Source organism: Rattus rattus, chromosome 3 (assembly GCF_011064425.1).
Source record: "Rattus rattus isolate New Zealand chromosome 3, Rrattus_CSIRO_v1, whole genome shotgun sequence".
Classification (NCBI taxonomy): Eukaryota; Metazoa; Chordata; class Mammalia; order Rodentia; family Muridae; genus Rattus; species Rattus rattus.
This window is the reverse complement of record NC_046156.1, coordinates 29,692,135-29,710,741: the sequence shown is the minus strand read 5'-3', so window position 1 is coordinate 29,710,741 and position 18,607 is coordinate 29,692,135. Positions and strand designations below refer to the sequence as shown.

At 44.6% G+C, this 18,607-nt stretch overlaps 1 protein-coding gene across 1 annotated transcript in view; it reads left to right on the top strand.

Moving 5' to 3' along the window:
- The window catches only part of Elovl6 (ELOVL fatty acid elongase 6), a 111,326-nt gene that overhangs the window by 72,511 nt on the left and 20,208 nt on the right, over positions 1-18,607 (top strand). The window contains exon 3 of the mRNA XM_032897344.1: positions 6,216-6,347. Coding sequence (XP_032753235.1) covers positions 6,216-6,347 — 132 coding nt within the window. The remainder of the gene's footprint in view (positions 1-6,215; positions 6,348-18,607) is intronic.

Below are 18,607 nucleotides of genomic sequence, written 5' to 3'. Positions count from 1 at the left end.
TTAGAATTTGCCAAAACGTGACAGAATTCACCCATCACTGGAACATCAAGAGTACAACCTGAGAACTTATCTCAAGAAAACATCGTTTTTATCTTTTACCTAATCCGAAACACCTTGACAACCAAAGCCAAGTGCTGTCCACTTTGCTTTACAGGATCCTGCACCAAAGCACAAGCCAGCATCTGAACTGGAGACATCTTGGATTCCCTTGTAGTGTAAACCCTGTCTTTCTGTTTTGGTTTGATTTAACTTTACCTCTTTGAGACAAGAGTCCTGGCCATCCTGGAACTCACTCTATAGACCAGGCTGGCCTTGAACTCACGGATATCCTCCTGTCTCTGCTTCCTAAGAGCTGGGATTAGATGCATGCCCCACAATGCCCAGCCAGTGTAGACCCTTTTTTTTATATCAACTGAACTGGGAGGTGCAGAGGTCTCTCCTCTATTCTCCTCTGACATTGGTTTTCACTTCCACAGATTTTTTTTCTTCATACTTTGGACAGGCATGGCAGCCATAAACAAGCCATTTAGGCACAACATAAGAGACCAAGGAAGGCGCTCAGACCGCCTCTCATTAGTCCTTATCCTGTGTCGAAATACCACCCACATCAGAAGTTCTTTCATTGGAACATCAATGAAAGAACTCTTGGAGGAGGGCCCTGTAGCTGTCAGATTTTCAGTGTGAACACTGAGGTGCAGGCTAAGTACTGGTTTCAGAGGCATCGCACGAGGTCTTTTTTAAAATGCGTTTGGATTTATGCAAGGTGTTCCATTATTCTGGTGAGCCTAATCCTCCAGGAGTGATTAGGGATAAAGTAGTGTTGTAGGGAAACCCCAATCTGTAAGCAGCTGCTTAACTGACGACTACTAGTTATAGACATGGATCATTACTAGTTATAGACACTATTACTAGTTATAGACACTGATCATTACTAGTTATAGACACTGATCATTGCTAGTTATAGGCACTGATTATTACTAGTTATGGACACTTATTACTAGTTATAGACACTGATCATTACTAGTTATAGACACTGATTATTACTAGTTATAGACACTGATCATTGCTAGTTATAGACACCGATCATGACTAGTTATAGACACTGATTATTACTAGTTATAGACACTGATTATTACTAGTTATAGACACTGATCATTACTAGTTACAGACACTGATCTTTACTAGTTATAGACACTGATCATTGCTAGTTATGGACACTGATCATTGCTAGTTATAGACACTGATCATTACTAGTTATAGACACTGATCATTACTAGTTATAGACACTGATCATTACTAGTTACAGACTAATTTCATTATTGTTCATTTTCACTATTGATGACGGAAGGATAAGGGACAAAAAGTTTCTGCATGTTAAAAGAAATAAAAACCCAGGCCCGACACAGCCATACACATTAGGGGTGTGTGCACATGTTACGCCCACATGTGTGCATGCGTGCCAGTGCCCGTGTCCCCACTGCAGAGGCCAGAAGAGAGTGCTGTTTTGTGTCGTTCTCCATATTATTTCTTGTGGCTCTGCTATTTGGTTGATTTTTGGTTTTGTTCCTGAGAATTGTTTCTCACTGGACCAGACGTTTCCCAGTAGACTGACTAACCAGAGAGCTCTTGAGATCTCCTTTCTGAGCCCAGCAGGGCTGGTGTTCCAGGCACACATGACCATGAGAGGCTTTTTACATGGCTGCTGGAGACTTGAACTCATAGCCTCACCTGTTGACTTGTCTTCTCAGGCCCCACGCTAGAGATTTTTTTTGTTTTGTTTTGTTTTGTTTTGTTTGCCTAACTCTTATTTGGTTCGGTGCCTAGTATCAACTGGTTTCACCACCCGGAGAGTACTTATTAAATTCCCGTGAGTAAGGGCTGTGTGGTATGATGAACATTAAGGTTTATTAAGCAGAGTAACTCTGCGCTACCTAGAAATTACTAATATCTGATAATCAAGCATTGTAGTAACCCCATTCTTCCCATCCCTGGATGCCTACAGGAAAATGGAGAATTGTTGGATTCCTATTGAAGTTTCAGGGCATTAATCCGCCCTAAATAATAGTAGGCCAGCCACCGGTCACCTGACTTGAGCCTGACTCGCTCAACCTGACTTCAGTTGAACCTTTACCACAGAGGTACGGGCTGGAAGACCTATTCCCAGCCAGTTGAGTGGCCCAGATTGCCGAACCTTCCACACAGTGGGAAAGTAGTTATACCTTTTGAAGCATGTGTTAATACTTCAGCGGGTGGCTCTCCTACCGAGGGAGTCTTAAGCTTTTTACTCTGTGTTTTCACACACACAGGTAATGTACTTTGAATCACATCCCTTCCATCACCCTCCTTCCTCCTGCTGGCCACTCACCAGATAGTCTCCTATCTGCTGTCAAGCTTCGTCCTCCTCATCCTTCCCCTCCTCATCCCCTCTTCTCCTCCTCCTCCCCCTCCTCCCCCTCCTCATCCTCTTCCCCTCCTCATCCCCGTCCTCCTCCCCTCCTCCTCATCCTCCTCCTCCCCCTCCTCCTTCATCCTTCCCTCTCCTCCTCCCTCATCCTCTTCCCCCCCTCCTCCCTCCTTGCTTTCTTCTTTCATCCGACTTTCACATGTGAGAGGGAGCACTCTCCACTCGTCTTTCTGAATCTGCTTCTTTATTACTTGTTATTAAGACACCCAGTTTAATTCATTCTCCTTGCAAGTGCCATGATTTTGTTCTTTATGGAAAAAACCCCATTTAACTCACACTCATCCAAAGCATGACTTGCATTTCACCAAAGTAGAAGATGCCTGGAGGTGCTGTGGCTCTTAAGCCGATGGCCTCCTCATCGCTGACTGTCTGGGACTCACACAGAGCCCGCAACAGTCTGTCTCTGACTCCCGACCATTTTGGTATTAACCACGACTGCTTAGAGTGGTCTTGACCAGTGTATACAGTGACTGTGAGCTACTAATACCAAGACCCTTCTTACTCCCTCCGCTGTGGAAGAGGGGCATGGCCTCTCCCTAGACTCTACTTGTAAGTTTCCTTATAATTCTCCATTCTGGGCCATGGTCTGTTTCCCTTGGAGGTCCTAGCTGTTGACTGATAATTTCCTCAGATAAATGGTCTCCCACAGCTAAGGCTGGCTTCAAACTTGTTAAACAGCTGAAGCTCCTGATCTTCCCTTCTCTATTTAGATGTTAGGGTTGCTAACAGGCCTGAAATTATGGAAGGTTTTTAAAGGAATGTTCTCTTTGGTCCTGGAAGTACATTTTCCTCTGGCTGACTTAGAATGATATGACATCATTTTATTGATTACAAGATTATGGTGGTCACATGATTACAAGAGATTCAATCCATGCATCCGAAACCAGGGCTTGTGGCTGAAAAATAATGCTGAGGGCTGGGAGAAATGACTCAGCGATTGAAAGCCCTCGCTGCTCTTGCAGAGGATCCAGGTTCAGTTCTGAATACCCACTTGACTGCTCCCAATTCTCTGTAACTCCTGTTCCAGGGGATTCCGTGGCCTGCTCTGGCCCCTTCAGACAGCAGGCGTGCATGGGGTGCACATGCATGTATGCAAGCAAGCACTCAGACACGTCGAATGAAAATACATCTTTTTTTTAAAAAAAATGAAAAGTCATCCTCAGGGAATGTATTGAGCATTCTCAAGGAAACTGGGAGGATGTGGATGAACGTTTGACAGATCTGGGGGATTCAGCAGTTGGAGCATTGATGGTGTGTGCCTTGGGGCTTTCCCCATAAAACTGTTCTGCTCAGTTATTCAGTGGTCACTCAAGGAGCCCTTCTTACCTAGGAGTCAGCATGTGGAGATCCAACCCCCGTTTCAGCTGAAGTTCACTGAGAAGAACGGGCAAGCCTCAGGGCTACTTCAGCTCTAAACTTTCCTTTTTCTCTAAAATGGATGTAGTACTTTAGCAGAAGGTGAGGTCATTAGGATTGGGAGATAGGGCCTTTCAGTGCGGTGTCCACACAAGAGAATTCCTAGGTAAATAAAGGCGTCGTGCGGTAACTTGTTAACCCTTTTTACCTTTCTAATTTAGAAGAAAAGAACATGCTGTCTACCGATGCCATTGCCTGCATTAACAGCAGGGTTCCACTTCTCCTTTTCCTTTAGAAAGTCATTGCTTATGTGTGAGCTTTACATGTTTTATGTATCTTCAAATGCGTGTAGAAACAGCAGAGACTCATTCTATGTGATCTAATACCACACCCCTGGGAGATTTTAGAGCCAAAAAATACAGTCATGTGTATGTTTTACGGACGAGAGTAACCTCTTGAATAACAGCCTGGTTATTTCTTTCCATAAAATTGCCTTAATTTTTTTCACTTCGTGTTTGAGGGAAAAATATTTGTCAGAGGAGGAAAATGTGCCATGATCTATTTCTGAATAGTTTTTTCTTCAGACGTTTTAAAATACACTGCCGGGGAAATACATTTTTTTTTCTTTCAGTGTCCCCAACTTCCTATCTGTTCAGTGTCTACTGAGGACCCTCTGGTATCAATGTGCCGTTGTTTGCCCTGTTTAAAAATAGCTTTGATAGCATGAGATTGTCATCATGTGTTCGGTCAGAGCCTTTGTGCCAGGACTGTCTTCTCGGCTGGCACTTGCCGTGTGGTTGGGTTACATTTGGTTGATTCCCGGAATCAGGTTCACAAGGTGCGGCTCAGCAAGTAGGTGTACGTAAGGGGCGCCGTCTCCTGAGTAAATAGTAAACGCCAACAATCAGAGGGCTAATTTATGAAGCATTTTACGTGCTCCGCTCTCTAGCATATTTTGGTTTCCATGCTATAACTTGCGGTTTATTCCACCATTTTCCTCTCAGTCTAGTTGCCTTGGGAATACCCATTCTAAGAGATGGGTTTCTATCTCTAAGTGTGCTTTAAACTATTTGCCAGGCTCCTGAAGTCCCCATCCCAACCCCCTCATTGTCTCACTCTTCCTCTGCACGGCATCACGAAACTGTATGGTAACAAATCAGTAGTTAGTGGGAACTTGGGGGTCCTGGTACCTTGCTGACCTATCTAACAGCCCCCACCAAAAATTGAACTTCTGCCGCGCTGTGATGGAACTCCAACAATGACCACCCTCCTATGATGTCCTTACATAGGCTCCAAATGTTTACACATTTATTTTCCAATCTAATCATCCATTTAAACTATTTACTATGGAATGGTTTTTTAAAAGATTTTATTTTATTTATTCTATATAAGTACACTATAGCTGGCTTCAGACACCAGAAGAGGGCATCAGATCTCACTACAGGTGGTCGAGAGCCACCATGTGGTTGCTGGGATTTGAACTCAGGACCTCTGGAAGAGCAGTCAGTGCTCTAACCACTGAGCCCTCTCTCCAGCCCTGGAATATTATAAACTGTGAAATATTTTTACGTTTCGGTGGGTAAAGAGGTTTCTGTGTGTTTGTAAGTAAGAGAGAAGGGGGTAGAGATAATGAACCCAGTCTCCATCCTCCTTTGTGTCTACCTTTTGTTTGTTTCCTGGGGTGTTTTAAAACAACTGTAAGGTACGTTATCTCATTCCTAAATACATCTCCATGTGTATCTAATATTGAACCTAGCATTTTGATTTTTCGTTACAGCTGCTCTTTTATACTAGTTGTTCAAATGTGATTTTTTTTTTATACATACTTGCATGTGATTTTTTGTGTCCCTCAAGCTGGTTTTAATCTGATCAGTCCAGGATCCTTAGTCAGGTGGGTAAAGAGTACATTGTACAACTCACCTGAAGAGAACCAGTGGTGCTGCCCATGGTTATGTCAGAGACATGCTTAAATTGAGGGGTGTGTGCGGTGTGTGTGAGGTGTCTGACAGTTATGCATTTTTATTAATGGTAATATCACAAGTTAATACTCGCCTTCTACCAAAACCATGACTCTACTCTTAGATTCATTTATCTAAAAAGAATAAAGACAATTCCTTCAGTGAAATGGTCACTCTTTGTCCTTTGGTGCTATGTTGAAACTTTTGATTTTGGAGCCTGAAAAGAACATCTGTCTACCCTGAGCGGTGTTCCCTGAGTCCTGCTGGCAACCGCAGGAGGAGTCTGCCAACAGGCCATGTCTCCAAGGAGACTGGTTTTTCCATTGAAGTGGGGCATGTACTCAAGAAAATGCCGTTGGTAAAGACAGGCAAGCTGTTGAGAGAGGTATTTCAGGACTGTTGTCTCACAGGGTTTGTGTCCGTCTTTTTCTCCATAGGAAGAAATCTTTCCTGTTTTCTGCGCTGTACGCTGCCTTTATATTTGGTGGTCGGCATCTGATGAACAAGCGGGCCAAGTTTGAACTGCGGAAGCCGCTCGTGCTCTGGTCGCTGACTCTTGCGGTCTTCAGGTAGGTTGCTTTCATTCCCTCAGGACACTCGGGTCTGCCAAGAGGAAGCAACCCTTGCAGCTGATCGGTTTTTGTTTTTTTTTTTTTTTTTAATTCACTGTGAACATAAAGTCACATGCAGAGAAATGGCTTTGTTCTGGTCACATTGACTCTGGTGTGCTCCGTCTTCTTTTGGGTGAAGTCTTGGGCGGTTTCTTTTGCTATGGAAGTTGCCATTCGGTAATTCCAGTTGCCCAAATATGAATATAAAATCCCAAAAGACACAAGTAAGTTGTGAAGTCCATTGGAGATCAGGACTCGGGGTCATGGGTGAGCTGTTACGAGTACTTAATCTAAAGATGGCACTGGGTGTGCGCGTATAGACATCACTACACCAGAGAGCGTCGTCGCTCTGCGTCCCCCAAAGCCCCGCCCACTCTCATCCCCCATGCTCCCCTGTGCTCGCATGGCTTACAACCGGTTTCTCCAGTGTGCCTGGCAGAACCCAACACAGACGCTGTGATGCCTAGCCTCTCCAAGGACTTCTGTCAACCCGCAGGCAGACACATTCCTTTGTTTTTTTAATATTTGATGATGTCAGCCATCGCAGTCTGATTAGCACACAGCTGGAATCCAGGCCCGTGCCAGAATTCACCAGCAGAGCTATCAAAGTCACTTGTCCTGTTCCGTGATTTGCTTTTCAAAGCCATCAAAGTTTGTGACTCAGTTGAGGAGAAGGGCCGGTGGGGGCAGGATGGGGGGATGGGGGATCCAAGACAAAGCACGTCTCTGTCACCTTTTACAACTGTCTTTATGTTTTTTGGAATGATAGGATAACTTTTCTAGCACTAAGTAAGGAAAGATGGATGGTGTCATTAAAAGCCTCATTAGTCACCTAAAGCTCGTTAGAGTCACTCGGGAAGAGGATTTTCCCATGGAGCTCCAGCAGTCGCACATTCCGCGATGCTGGCTGGCTACGTGGGAACCCCAACTGCTTATCACTGTGGGATCCACTTTTTATTTCGCTGGATTTGGGGAGGCCTGGGATTTGAAGAGCATGAGCTTGGGTCTGTTGCTGAAGACTGCCAGTTCTTTTCCTGTCAGGTCGTGAGTCTCTAAGAAACCACAAGAGTAGCATTTCCATTTGTGTTTCTCTGTATTTTGTTACTTCCCTATAACCAAGCACGTTCTACTTACAGAATTTTGAAATTGGACCCGGGGGGGAGGGAGGTCCTCTATATTCTAAGAGGATTTTTTGAAAAATTGTTTTTTTTTTCCAGTATTCTCCCAAATCCTTTCCCTTTGCTGTTCTGTGACACATAAACAGATTAAAGTACAGCGATGTCCCATGCACCCAGCACCCTGCTTAACACATACTCAGCTTTCGGTGGGTTTCCTTTCTTCTCTATACCTAACTCTCCTCTTATCCCCAAATTTGGAAATAATACGGGCCGAAGCAATTCTGTGAGAGCTAAAAGAGCAGGGCTATTTCCTCGCCTAAATTAACATCTTTGTTAAATCTTTGAATTTTTCTATTTGACTTACAGCTTCCTTTTTATAGTTTGTTTATAAAAACCTGGACCAAAATGAGGTCTGCGTGTTTTCATTAACCCTCCAGATTTCCCTGCCTTCTCTTCCCCTCCCTCCCCCTCTAACGCACCCTATGAGGAAATACTTCGCTCTGTATAATTCATCCCATAGTGCTGTCCCCGGCCTGCACTTTGCCTGACTTGACTCCCTTGAACCCTGCGGGTCATAAGTTGGCTTACTATATTCATGTTTAATATTTGACCACATTTTCTATAAGAATGTTACCTTTACAAGTATCTTAGTTAGGGTTTCTATTGCCATGGCCATGGCAACTCTTATAAAGGAAAACATTTAATTGGAGCTGGCTTACAGCTAGGGAGGTAGCTGAGCGTCCTGCAGACAGACCAGCAGGCAGCCGGAAGAGAGGCACTGGGCCTGGCTTGAGTATCTGAAACCTCAAAGCCCCCGCCCAGTGGTACACCTCCAACAATGCACACCTTCCCATCAAGGACACACCTGAATTGTGCCACTGTTTATGGACCCCTGGGGGCCATTTTTAATCAAACCAGTAATCTAAAGTGAATTCATCTTTCCCGTAACCTGAAGTATGTAATATGGTTGGAATAACAAAGTAAGCTATAGAGTTGTGTTTAAAAATAAATATTGCTCAATAATGTACGTTCAAAGTTTATTCATTAACAATAACATCTGTATATCATTGATTTAAATATTTATAAAAGTGTGTGAAGAGGAACTAGAAAATGATGCTGTGAGGACATATTTTGGAGACATGTTTTAGTTATTAAAAATACCTACTATTTACTGGGGTTTTAAAAAAAAGCCAAATTTTAGTAATGAGAGCCTGGTTTCAGTGGACATAGTGTTTGCGAAATTTAAACTTTCTTTGTTCTTATTCAGAACAAAGCAGATATACTTGTCCTTTTTTGAAGGTTGAATGTAGAAAAGTTTCCTTCGTTGAATCAGATTTTTGTCAGTCCATTCCTGGAGCATCGGACAGTCAAGGTGAGGGAGAAGAACACAGGAGCCGTGTTACCTGACACATATGGGGTGTGTCAGATGTTAAGTCACAGACTGATGCCTAACATCTGTGCAGACAGAGATGAAGTATCTGTGTGATGTAAACAGCAGATGATAAGTATAAATGCCCAACACAGCCTAGCCAAAGAACCCACTGCCATTGATACATTAACCCCTCTGTTTAGTCAGCACCCCCACTTCTGGATATCTGCCTGCAGGAAGACATCTGCTAACTTTTTCATAACTAAACACACCAACGTCTTGTCTGAAGAATAACTTGCTCCCCCCACCCCCACCAGAGCCCACGTAGGTGTTAAATATTCCTTTTCTAAAATGAGTAAAGGAGATTAAGGAAGGTGACTTACTAACAACCGTTTTACATTTCTTTCTAAAAGGGGATACAACCCATGGAATCTAGAAACAAAAGAATTGTTGAGTGTTTCCAAGGAAGTAGTTATTAGATTAATTAAGTAAATTTGCAGTTTGGTCTTGTGGTAGGATATGTTCGTGGTTTCCCAGCTGTTATAGGAGGGGTTTACTGAAGAGAACACAGGAGGACTTCTGCTCTGCCGTCCGCACACAGGCCCCAGCACAAGCACCCCTGAGAACAGGTTGCTGTCTTGTGATGAGCGCTGACCCGCAGGTTGTTCTCCTGCTGTAGACTTGGATATGCACAAACCCCCACACAGCAGGGTTGTTTCTTCACAGAGAATAGCTTCTGGCTATAGGCTCTCCGTGTTTTGCAGGTAGATGACAGGTTCACAGCCTTTGCTGACCTATCACCAGGAGCACTGTCCAGTCGTCACAGCAGCTCTGCTTTTGTAATTATATGGTAGCTTTTGAAAATTTAATTTCTAGTTTTAGAAGTAGTCCTTGTTCATGAAAACAAACAAAAATTAATCAGGAAAAAGAAAAGCACATATACCGTCTTAAATCTCATTACCCACAGATATCTACTCTTAATAGATGAATGTTCTTCCAGGAATCTTTTGTCACGACTTAAACTTTTCAGTTTGGGCAAAGACACGAGTTCTGTACTGATATGAGGCAGCGTGCCTCGAAAGGTGCTCTGTATCTCTCGCCGAATCATGAACAGCACCTTGGGGCATCCCAACTGGGCGGAAGTAGCCTGCCTTTTCTAAAGGAGATTACGTGAACTTACAACTGTATCATTCAGTAGTGATTGTTTTGAATTAAGGATTAAGCTACAGATTATGATGCTTATAAATTTCACGTGTTACCTCACTAATCTGTCAAAGCTCTTGTTTGCTGCAATTTTGCATGGGATGGTGTATATGGTGTGTGTGTTGGGGGGTGGGGATGTGCATGGGTGTGTGGGGTGGGAGTGTACGTGGTGGGGGGTGTAGGTCAAGAACTTGAATTTCTTCAGAAGCCCCTCACACCAAAGGAATGGATTTTTCTGAAACTGCCGGATTCTGTAATCTGAAATGTACCGGGTGACACTGACGACAGCCATTCTTAGTCTGAGGCAACCACAGTTATCTGTTGATTAGTAGAGGAAAACATTAAAGGGAACAGCATGGGTGGTTGCTAGATATTCCTACTGAGGAGATTTCTCTTAGAAACAAAGAAGTAGCCGCAGTTCTGAGGAATGAGCCTTCCTTCTTCCAGGAGCCCACACGTCTTCAAGGTATGGACGTGAGTGGAAGACCATGGTGGAACGGTGGCATCCTTGCCGTATAGAAACATGGCTTGCACACGAAGTGGGTCTCTTGTTACATCACTGAAATTTCTCCTTCTGAAATCTCCCATGTGAGATATATTTGCAGGCCACCAGCGAGCCTGTTCTTTCGTGCTTTCAAGCTCTTTCTTGAAAGCTTTCGACCTGTCTCTCTCTACCTTTCCAATACTCCGTGCGTGGCTGTTTGGGCTGATACTGTGGTATGGGTAGGTACCTGGGTCCTCTTGACTTGGCTATGACTCAGAAGCAGGAGGTTTTTCCCTTGCTGCTAGCAATTGTTTTTGCCAGCACTACCAGGGGATGGATCTGTCCGACCACTTCTTATTCTCACTGAAACTAGATTGTACCTCCTTGAAGCTGTGGTACCCAGACAACCCCCACTGAATTCATTGCTATTCTCCTAATAGAATTCCTAATGGTCTGAAGGCATTAGGAACCATAAGATACTAAGAGTTAATCTTACTTATAAGAGTCGGTGTCTGGGTTCTCTGAAGGCATTTAACTTCACGTCAATCCCAATGCTTCAGAACAGGAGAGATGAGCTAAGAGGACCCATCTAAAGTGTCAGAGCTCTCCCAGGCTCGAGGTGTTGTTTCTGAGAGCAAACTCATTTTCATCACAAGATTAAAGGAATTGCACATGAGTGTCCTCTAATGTGACGTCTGTATGTCTGTGTGTCTGTGTTCTTTTGATAGCACAGCCCCTTTAGTTGATAGTTCGAGATTATGCAAAGTCAAGGAAAAAGCATAATCTCGTAACTCAGTATCTCAGCTTAAATGCCTCTGTCTGCTTCCTGCCCTCTGCCTGACCTATGACTATTTTACTGGACTTCTTTCCACCTGCCCTGGTAAGATGTTTACTGTTGTCCCTTTCACGTTCAAATACTAAGGTAGGGCTACAAACTGAATGAGATCCAAAGTCAGCTCTCAATCAGGGATGCTAGCTTGCTTCAGGGTCTCCAGAAGAACCCTCTCCTCTGGTTCTGCCTACAAGAGTGATGTCACCCCTTTCTTCTGCATCTCCAGCTGCTTCCCCAGAAAGACATGTGTGCAGTAACACCTGGCTTTCATGTGTAACTGAGGGCACAACACATCTGGCAGTTAAGTATGTAGCATCCTTATGGGTCCAGTGTGGACGTCAGGGGCACAGATTACATCACACAGAATTAAGGGGGGGCTTTGTGTGATGTTACCTTCCAGACTGTAATCTTAATGTGGACCAACAGTAACAGATTGACTAGGAAAAAGGTGTGCCATGGTCATGGCCTTGAATTACAAGAAAGGCTTTCACTGGTGGTGGCCAAGGTGCACTTGGGAGGCAGAGGCAGGGGATATCTGAGTTCAAGGCCAGGATGGTCTACAGGGCTAGTTACAGGACAGCCTAGGCTACACAGAGAAACCCTGTCTCAAAAACAAAACAAAACAACAACAAAAAAAAGACAGACTCTTCCTGTAATATATATAGCTCAGCGTCCTGATTCTTTAAAGAGTGGCTTTCTCTGACAGTGGTCTGTATGCTCAGAAGTTCTCATTAACCAAGAATCAACCGATTAGCAGCTATGGTCTTAATCCTCCGCTCACGTCGCCCATAAGTTAAAGTAGAAACTTTAGAAGTTTGACTTTAGCCTGCATTTCTGAAACTCTCTCTAGAAATCCATTCCAGGCTTATAGACTGCATCTAGGTGAGCGATGTGGCGCCTTCACATACTCTGTTTTCATAGGTGTTCAGAGGGAGCACTGAAACTGTTTTTCACTGTTGATCCTCCTCCAAGCATTTTATCCTAAGCTGAGTTTATAAAATAACTCCTGGAAAGGGGAAGTGAATAGCAGAATAAAAAAAAGATTAGCGTGGGTCTCTTCACAGGGAAAACGTAACTGGCAAAAAAGTTCTAGCTAACAAATTGTGGGGCGTCCATGCCAGACATTCCCCAGGCTCTCTGGGCGGTTGTTGTGGTCAGCTTTTTGATAGAATTACTCTACATTTCCTTTTGACTCCCATGAAGTACACAGCTGCTGCACCCTAATGAGAGCCCCGTGGTCTGTTGCCTTGGCTTAGGACATTCTATACACAGCTCCACTGGTCCCTTTGATGGGAAATGCCGCAGGAGGCTGGAGGTTTTCAGACCGATGATGGTTGGGATCATCTCAGCTGGCCTGTGCTCTAGTTCTGGTTTTCTTAATATGATATGTTCTATAAACCCTTAAGTAGATTTATGTTTAATAATTAATACATGTACCACTTTTGCTCCAAAGGGCAGGGATCTGATGAAAAGGAGAGACTATCTATTTGAGTCTAATTATTGAGCATAGAAGAAATCTTTAGGGGCTAGAGAAATGAGATGTAGTTAAGAGATCCAGTGGTCTGATGCCCTCTGGCTTCTGTGGGCACTGTATATATGTGGCCATGCCCACGGCATTCACATAAGTTCACATATATAAATAAAAATAATAATAATAAATCATTTAAAATTAAGCTTTAAAAATGTGTCTTCTAGGGTTGGGGATTTAGCTCAGTGGTAGAGCGCTTGCCTAGCAAGCGCAAGGCCCTGGGTTCGGTCCCCAGCTCCGAAAAAAAGAAAAGGAAAAAAAAATGCTGTTTCAAAAATGTGTCTTCTAACAAAACAAAGTCACCAGAATTCTTTCCGTTTACAAGTATTTTGTAGTGGGAACCACATCTTAAGAAAAAGACTACTTTTCAAAGATTATTTTTTTCCTTCATCCCACCCACCAAAAGCTGCAAATTATCGTTTCTTTTTGCAAACCCATAGCTCTGAGCCAAGTATAGTGGTGCGTGCTTGCCGATAGCACCAGGAAGGAAAATAGAGAGTTCTAGGCCACCTTGGGCAACACAGGAGGACCCTGTCTCAAAAAAAATCATAAAATCACACAAAAATGTAGATGTGGTTGAGGAACTGTGCGAGCACAGTGACAGGTGCACGCTAAGAAATCCGTTCAGACGTTATTTTGCAGAACGAGGAGTGTTGCGAGCAGCTGGCCTGGGAATGTTCCAGGAGAGTCCTCTGTTGTTTCCTGTTTTGGATCAAGTCCAAAAGTGAAAATAATTGCTTTTGCACTGGTAAATTGTCCAGCTGTTTGGGTGACTCCGATCTCTTACTGGAGGGGCCGGAGAAGACACGGACCTGAGTGCAGGCGCACACGGGGTGAGCGCGCTGCGTCTGTCTACCTCAGTGGTTGCGAAGCCGCATTGCAGCACTGGCAGCTCAGAGCCCACCCCACCCACACGTACGCTCACTCTACGCTCGAGGAAAGGCCGAGCCAGCCGCTGCGCTGAGGCAGCTCGGGAGCTGAGGGAGGAAGGCATCCTCCATATTTAATAGGAAATGTTTGCTGTTCCAAAACTTGTTTTAGCCTAATTTAAAACGAACAGCTCTCCTCTGTTCCAAACAGAGAAATTATAGGCCCTCCTAGAACTTTCTAACAACGAATTTATACAATGTATGTCAGGTTTTTCAGCCACGCCATCCTGCAACCAACCTCCAAAGAATATACTGACTAGGCTTGCAACCTCTAGCCGTGCCAGGCAAGGTCTTCAGATACGTCAGAAGAGTCAAGGGTTTCTGAACTGCTGTAGCTCAAGATTGATTTTTCCATAGGAATGAAGGCAAAACTGGGATTGTCAGAACGCATAGATCTCCATGTAACTTCATGTTTCGAAACATAATTCCAAACACAGCAAATATATGATAACAGTAATTTTCTATCCTAAGGTTTTTTCTTTTGTTTTTTTTTAATTTGAAAGTGTGACTCTGATGGTTGTTTTAGCATTACCACTTAATAGTGACATGGGTAGTGACATTGCCGTGGTTCACCAGTTGTCATTGTCCAACTGGGCTGAGTAGTAGTGCAGTGCCAGGGCTAGGGAGGCAGAGGCAGGAGGATTGCAAGTTTGAGGACTGCCAGTGGGGGGTGGGAGGAACAATCAGGTTGTCGGTGTGTGTGTTGGGGGGGAGGCAACAGATCAGGTTGTCAGTGTGGCTCCGTGCACTAGAGCATTTGAGCCACCGGGCCACCGTAGGCCCAGGATTCATCCCATAAGTCACACTGGCGGCTTACAGCTTTCCTGATCAACATAATTGCCAAGGTGACAATGAACAACTGGGAGAAACTTCAAACGCTGCTTTTTTGTGGCACGGTTACAGCTCAGCTTGGACACTAGCTTTGGGATTCTTTCTTGAATATAACTTACATGTGGGGGTACACGTTTCATCAAATTGTATGCATGAGCCTGTACAGATTGTTGTATATAGGAGTATTTCAGGATGTTGTGATTCGTGTGCCTATGGAAGGACTTACAGAATGGGAAGAAATGTCCCCACGGTGACATGTATACACCCAGCACGGTCTGACCTGAGAGGGCTGTTTGCTCGGTTCCACATTCTTTACATAATTGGAGGGCCAGAGTTTTGAAGAGAGCTAAACCGTGAGAGACTAAGTAGATCCTGCCAGAGAGGACCATGGGCTGGGCATGTGGCCCACTGGCAGAGTGCTACAGAAAGGAACTAAGTCAGAAAGGCTATAGACAGGGTTTCTCAAGCCCTGATTTGGGGGCCATTTACATAACAGCATCTGGATGTTAATTACAAGCTGTGTTTTCTGGGTTCTCCCCTCAAGCCTGTCACCTTGGAACCCCTGGTGACCAAGCCTAAACATCTGCATTTATTGTCACTGTGACAGTTCATTCTGTCACGATTCCATGTCATTTGAGGGGCTAACATCTGGGCTCCACATCCTTAACATCTCCTTTTGGCGTCCAGGTCAAGACACGAAGCCCAGCGTGGCCTGCTGTGCTCCAGCACAGTCTGACTGGACCTCTGGCCCACTTGGCATGCTCGTCTGTGTTCCTAAGCCTCCTGTTTGTAGTCTGACCTCTCTACAGCCATTCTGCCTCCCCTCTGTGGACTATTAAGTACACACCTTCTCCTGAGATAACAGCACTTTTCTGGTTGACTCTCACTTCAGGGAGTGGTTCTTTTCAGCCAGCTTCCTGGTTGGCCTAATGCCATCTTGGCAGCACCAGTAGAGACAGGTAAGCCTAGAGCAAGGCTCGCCTCTCTAGTGGCTCCCTGAGAGGGACAACATCCCCGAATCCCTGCTTCATCTCAGTTTACATTTTCTTTCAGTTTGTTTTGCCTCCCACTCAGTAGGCTCTGGAAAGCCTTATTTTTATTTACTTATTTTTTTTTAATGCTCTTGGTCAACTTGTAAAGAATTCCTTGTAAGTTAATTAATCAGTAGGAAATAAGTTAATAATTAAATTAGTTCCTCTTTATCGTAAGACACTTATTGCTTAGGCCGGTGACCTTTAGTCTTTCCTTCCTTGCTGACACCCACGACAGTGTTTCAGGGAGCTGCTAAAAAGGCATCACAAATTTGTCTTTCTTTCATGTCTCGTTACCATTTACAGCTCCCAGCGTCCTTAGGAATGAGAGAGCTAGCCCTTTCTAAATGTTCTCTTCAGTCACTCTGTTACGTAATAAGAATAAATGTTCTTTATTAAAAATCCGCAATTGTGTATGTTAACAATGTGGGGTTTGTTGCTCCGTGCCGTGGTCTCTCTCCACGTGGCAGCCTGCACGGTGTCTGAAAGCATAAAGCGTTTCCTATCCCTGTCCTGCTCAACGCCAGACGGCGCTCTGCGGTGCTACTGAGTAAATGATTTTTATTGCTGCTAATTAGTATGGCTTATAAAATCTTCAGAAGCTCTAGCTACAGGCTGTGGCCCTACAGTCCTCGAGGCTGAAGCTGCGTCTCATCCCTGTCCCCGCACAGCCAGCCTTCTTGGCCTTGGACTGGCATCCCCATGTCTTCTGCTGTGAGCCTGGTCTGTGTGTTCATATCGAGGCTGTGGAAGGACAGGCTCCTTCTCACGGATCCATTATCAGCTCACCTGTCACCTCCCTGGTGTCTCATCTCCGCAGACTGCCCTGACACGTTTTGTCATTACTGAGATATTTAACCACTACAGGAAATCATTAAGTTACTCTCCCTCCCCCCTTCTCCCTCCCTCCCCCCTCCTCCTCTCCCCCCCCCATGTGTGTGTGTGTGTGTGTGTGTGTGTGTGTGTGTGTGTGTGTGTGCACGCGCACGCGTACGCACGCATGCGAGCCTTAGTTGACCCCAGCAGAATATAGATTTGGTAAAAGAGATTCCTTCTAGGATACTAAAGAGAACCTAGCATGGGATAAGGGTAGAATAAGTTTTTCTACGAATAAACCCAGAGAGAAGTGATCCACTTAAGCCAGAGTTTTATAGACAGTTAACCGTGTGCTCTCTAGCTCTTCCAGGTAGGACACTAAATTCTTGAGTGACAATTCAGTTCAGATTAACTGGTTAGGGCATTTACACGGAGCTGCCTGAAAAGGGAAAGCTTCATTAGTTTGAGATGATGTTGTCATTGTTGTCGATGATGATGGCTGCGTCTATGTGCGTCCTGCAAACTTGGTCCAGCTCTCATAACAATACATATTACTGAGACAGGTCTATCCTTAGCCAACCCGGTCCCGTGACATCCACGGCGTTTCTCTTCTTCTTAGTACCTACCTCAAACTCCTCACTGTTGCCCATTAACTGACCTGTAGATTGAGGTGCAGAGTCATGATCCAGCAGTTTCTCCCACGATCCCCTTGCAGGAGGCTGGCTGTGACGGGCTGCTCGCTGTATGCTGGCCTGAGTGCCCTGATTTTGTGGCCCACCCTGTGCCGGTCGGAGCTTCGATCTATGTGTTCAGACTTCCGTCTCCTCATTGTTGGAGCTTTTGATTAACCTCAGGAAGCCACTTTAGCATTTTTCTCAAAAGCATATGCTACTAACTAGGGGGAGGCTCTGGGAGGGTGGGTGATGTTTGGACAAAAGTCTTGCTATGTAGCACAGACTGGCCAATACTTTTAGCTCACAATTGAACTTTTTTCCTCTTTTTTTTTTCTCCTTAGCATCGTAAATGTCATTAATCAAGGAATTCACTTAACTTGGTTTTTTGGAAGTAAGACCTCAAAGCACAGGAATTTAGACTTGGAGGTGTCTAAAGGCCCATTTCTAATCTTGCTTTTTACTTACTTTTTTTTAATCTCGGTCATTTTTGTCTGTGTACCAAGTGTGTTCACTGTGTTGTCCAATCAGGTTTAGAAGTTGTTTTTTTTTGTTTTTGTTTTTTAAGATTAATTTATTTATTATATGTGAGTACACTGTAGCTGTCTTCAGACACCCCAGCAGAGGGCATTGGATCCCATTGCAGATGGTTGCGAGCCACCATGTGGTTGCTGGGAATTGAACTCAGGACCTCTGGAAGAGCAGTCAGTGCTCTTAACCACTGAGCCATCTCTCCAGCCCTAATTAAACGGTAACTCTCCATTTCCACCTCCCTAGCCCCGTGCCCCGGAGAAGTCACCACTGTCCTTCCTCCGTCTGTACATGCTTGGCTTACTCCACAGTCTAATCGCGTTGTGTCTGTTTTTTTGTGGTGGGACTTATTTCACTTAGCACAACGTCCCCACTGTTTCTCGCCGTGGCTCTTTAATACATCATTTCAACATCACATTTCGCTATCCATTCGCTCTCTGACAGACACTTGGGTTACTCCCACCTCTTGGCTGTTATGAGTAATGTTGCTGGAACACGTGTGTGAAGATAACTTTTTTTTTTTTTTTTTTTTTTTTTTGGGCTGGGGACCGAACCCAGGACCTTGCGCTTCCTAGGCAAGCGCTCTACCACTGAGCCAAATCCCCAACCCCTGAAGATAACTTTTTAAGGTTTCATTTTTAGTTCTTACGGATAAACTGCAGGCCCCGGGTGAGGTTGCTGGATTATGTGGTCGTGTGTTTTCACCTTTTAGGGTGACAGCCATACGGTCTCCTAAGTACTTCCTTCCATTTCATGTCCCCTCCGCCCGCACACCAAGGGTCTAGGCTAACCCCCTTCTCGACAGCACTGACCGTTTTCTGATAGGAGGCCACATCTCTGGTGTGGCACTGACTGAATGCTGAGCCAGGCTGCAG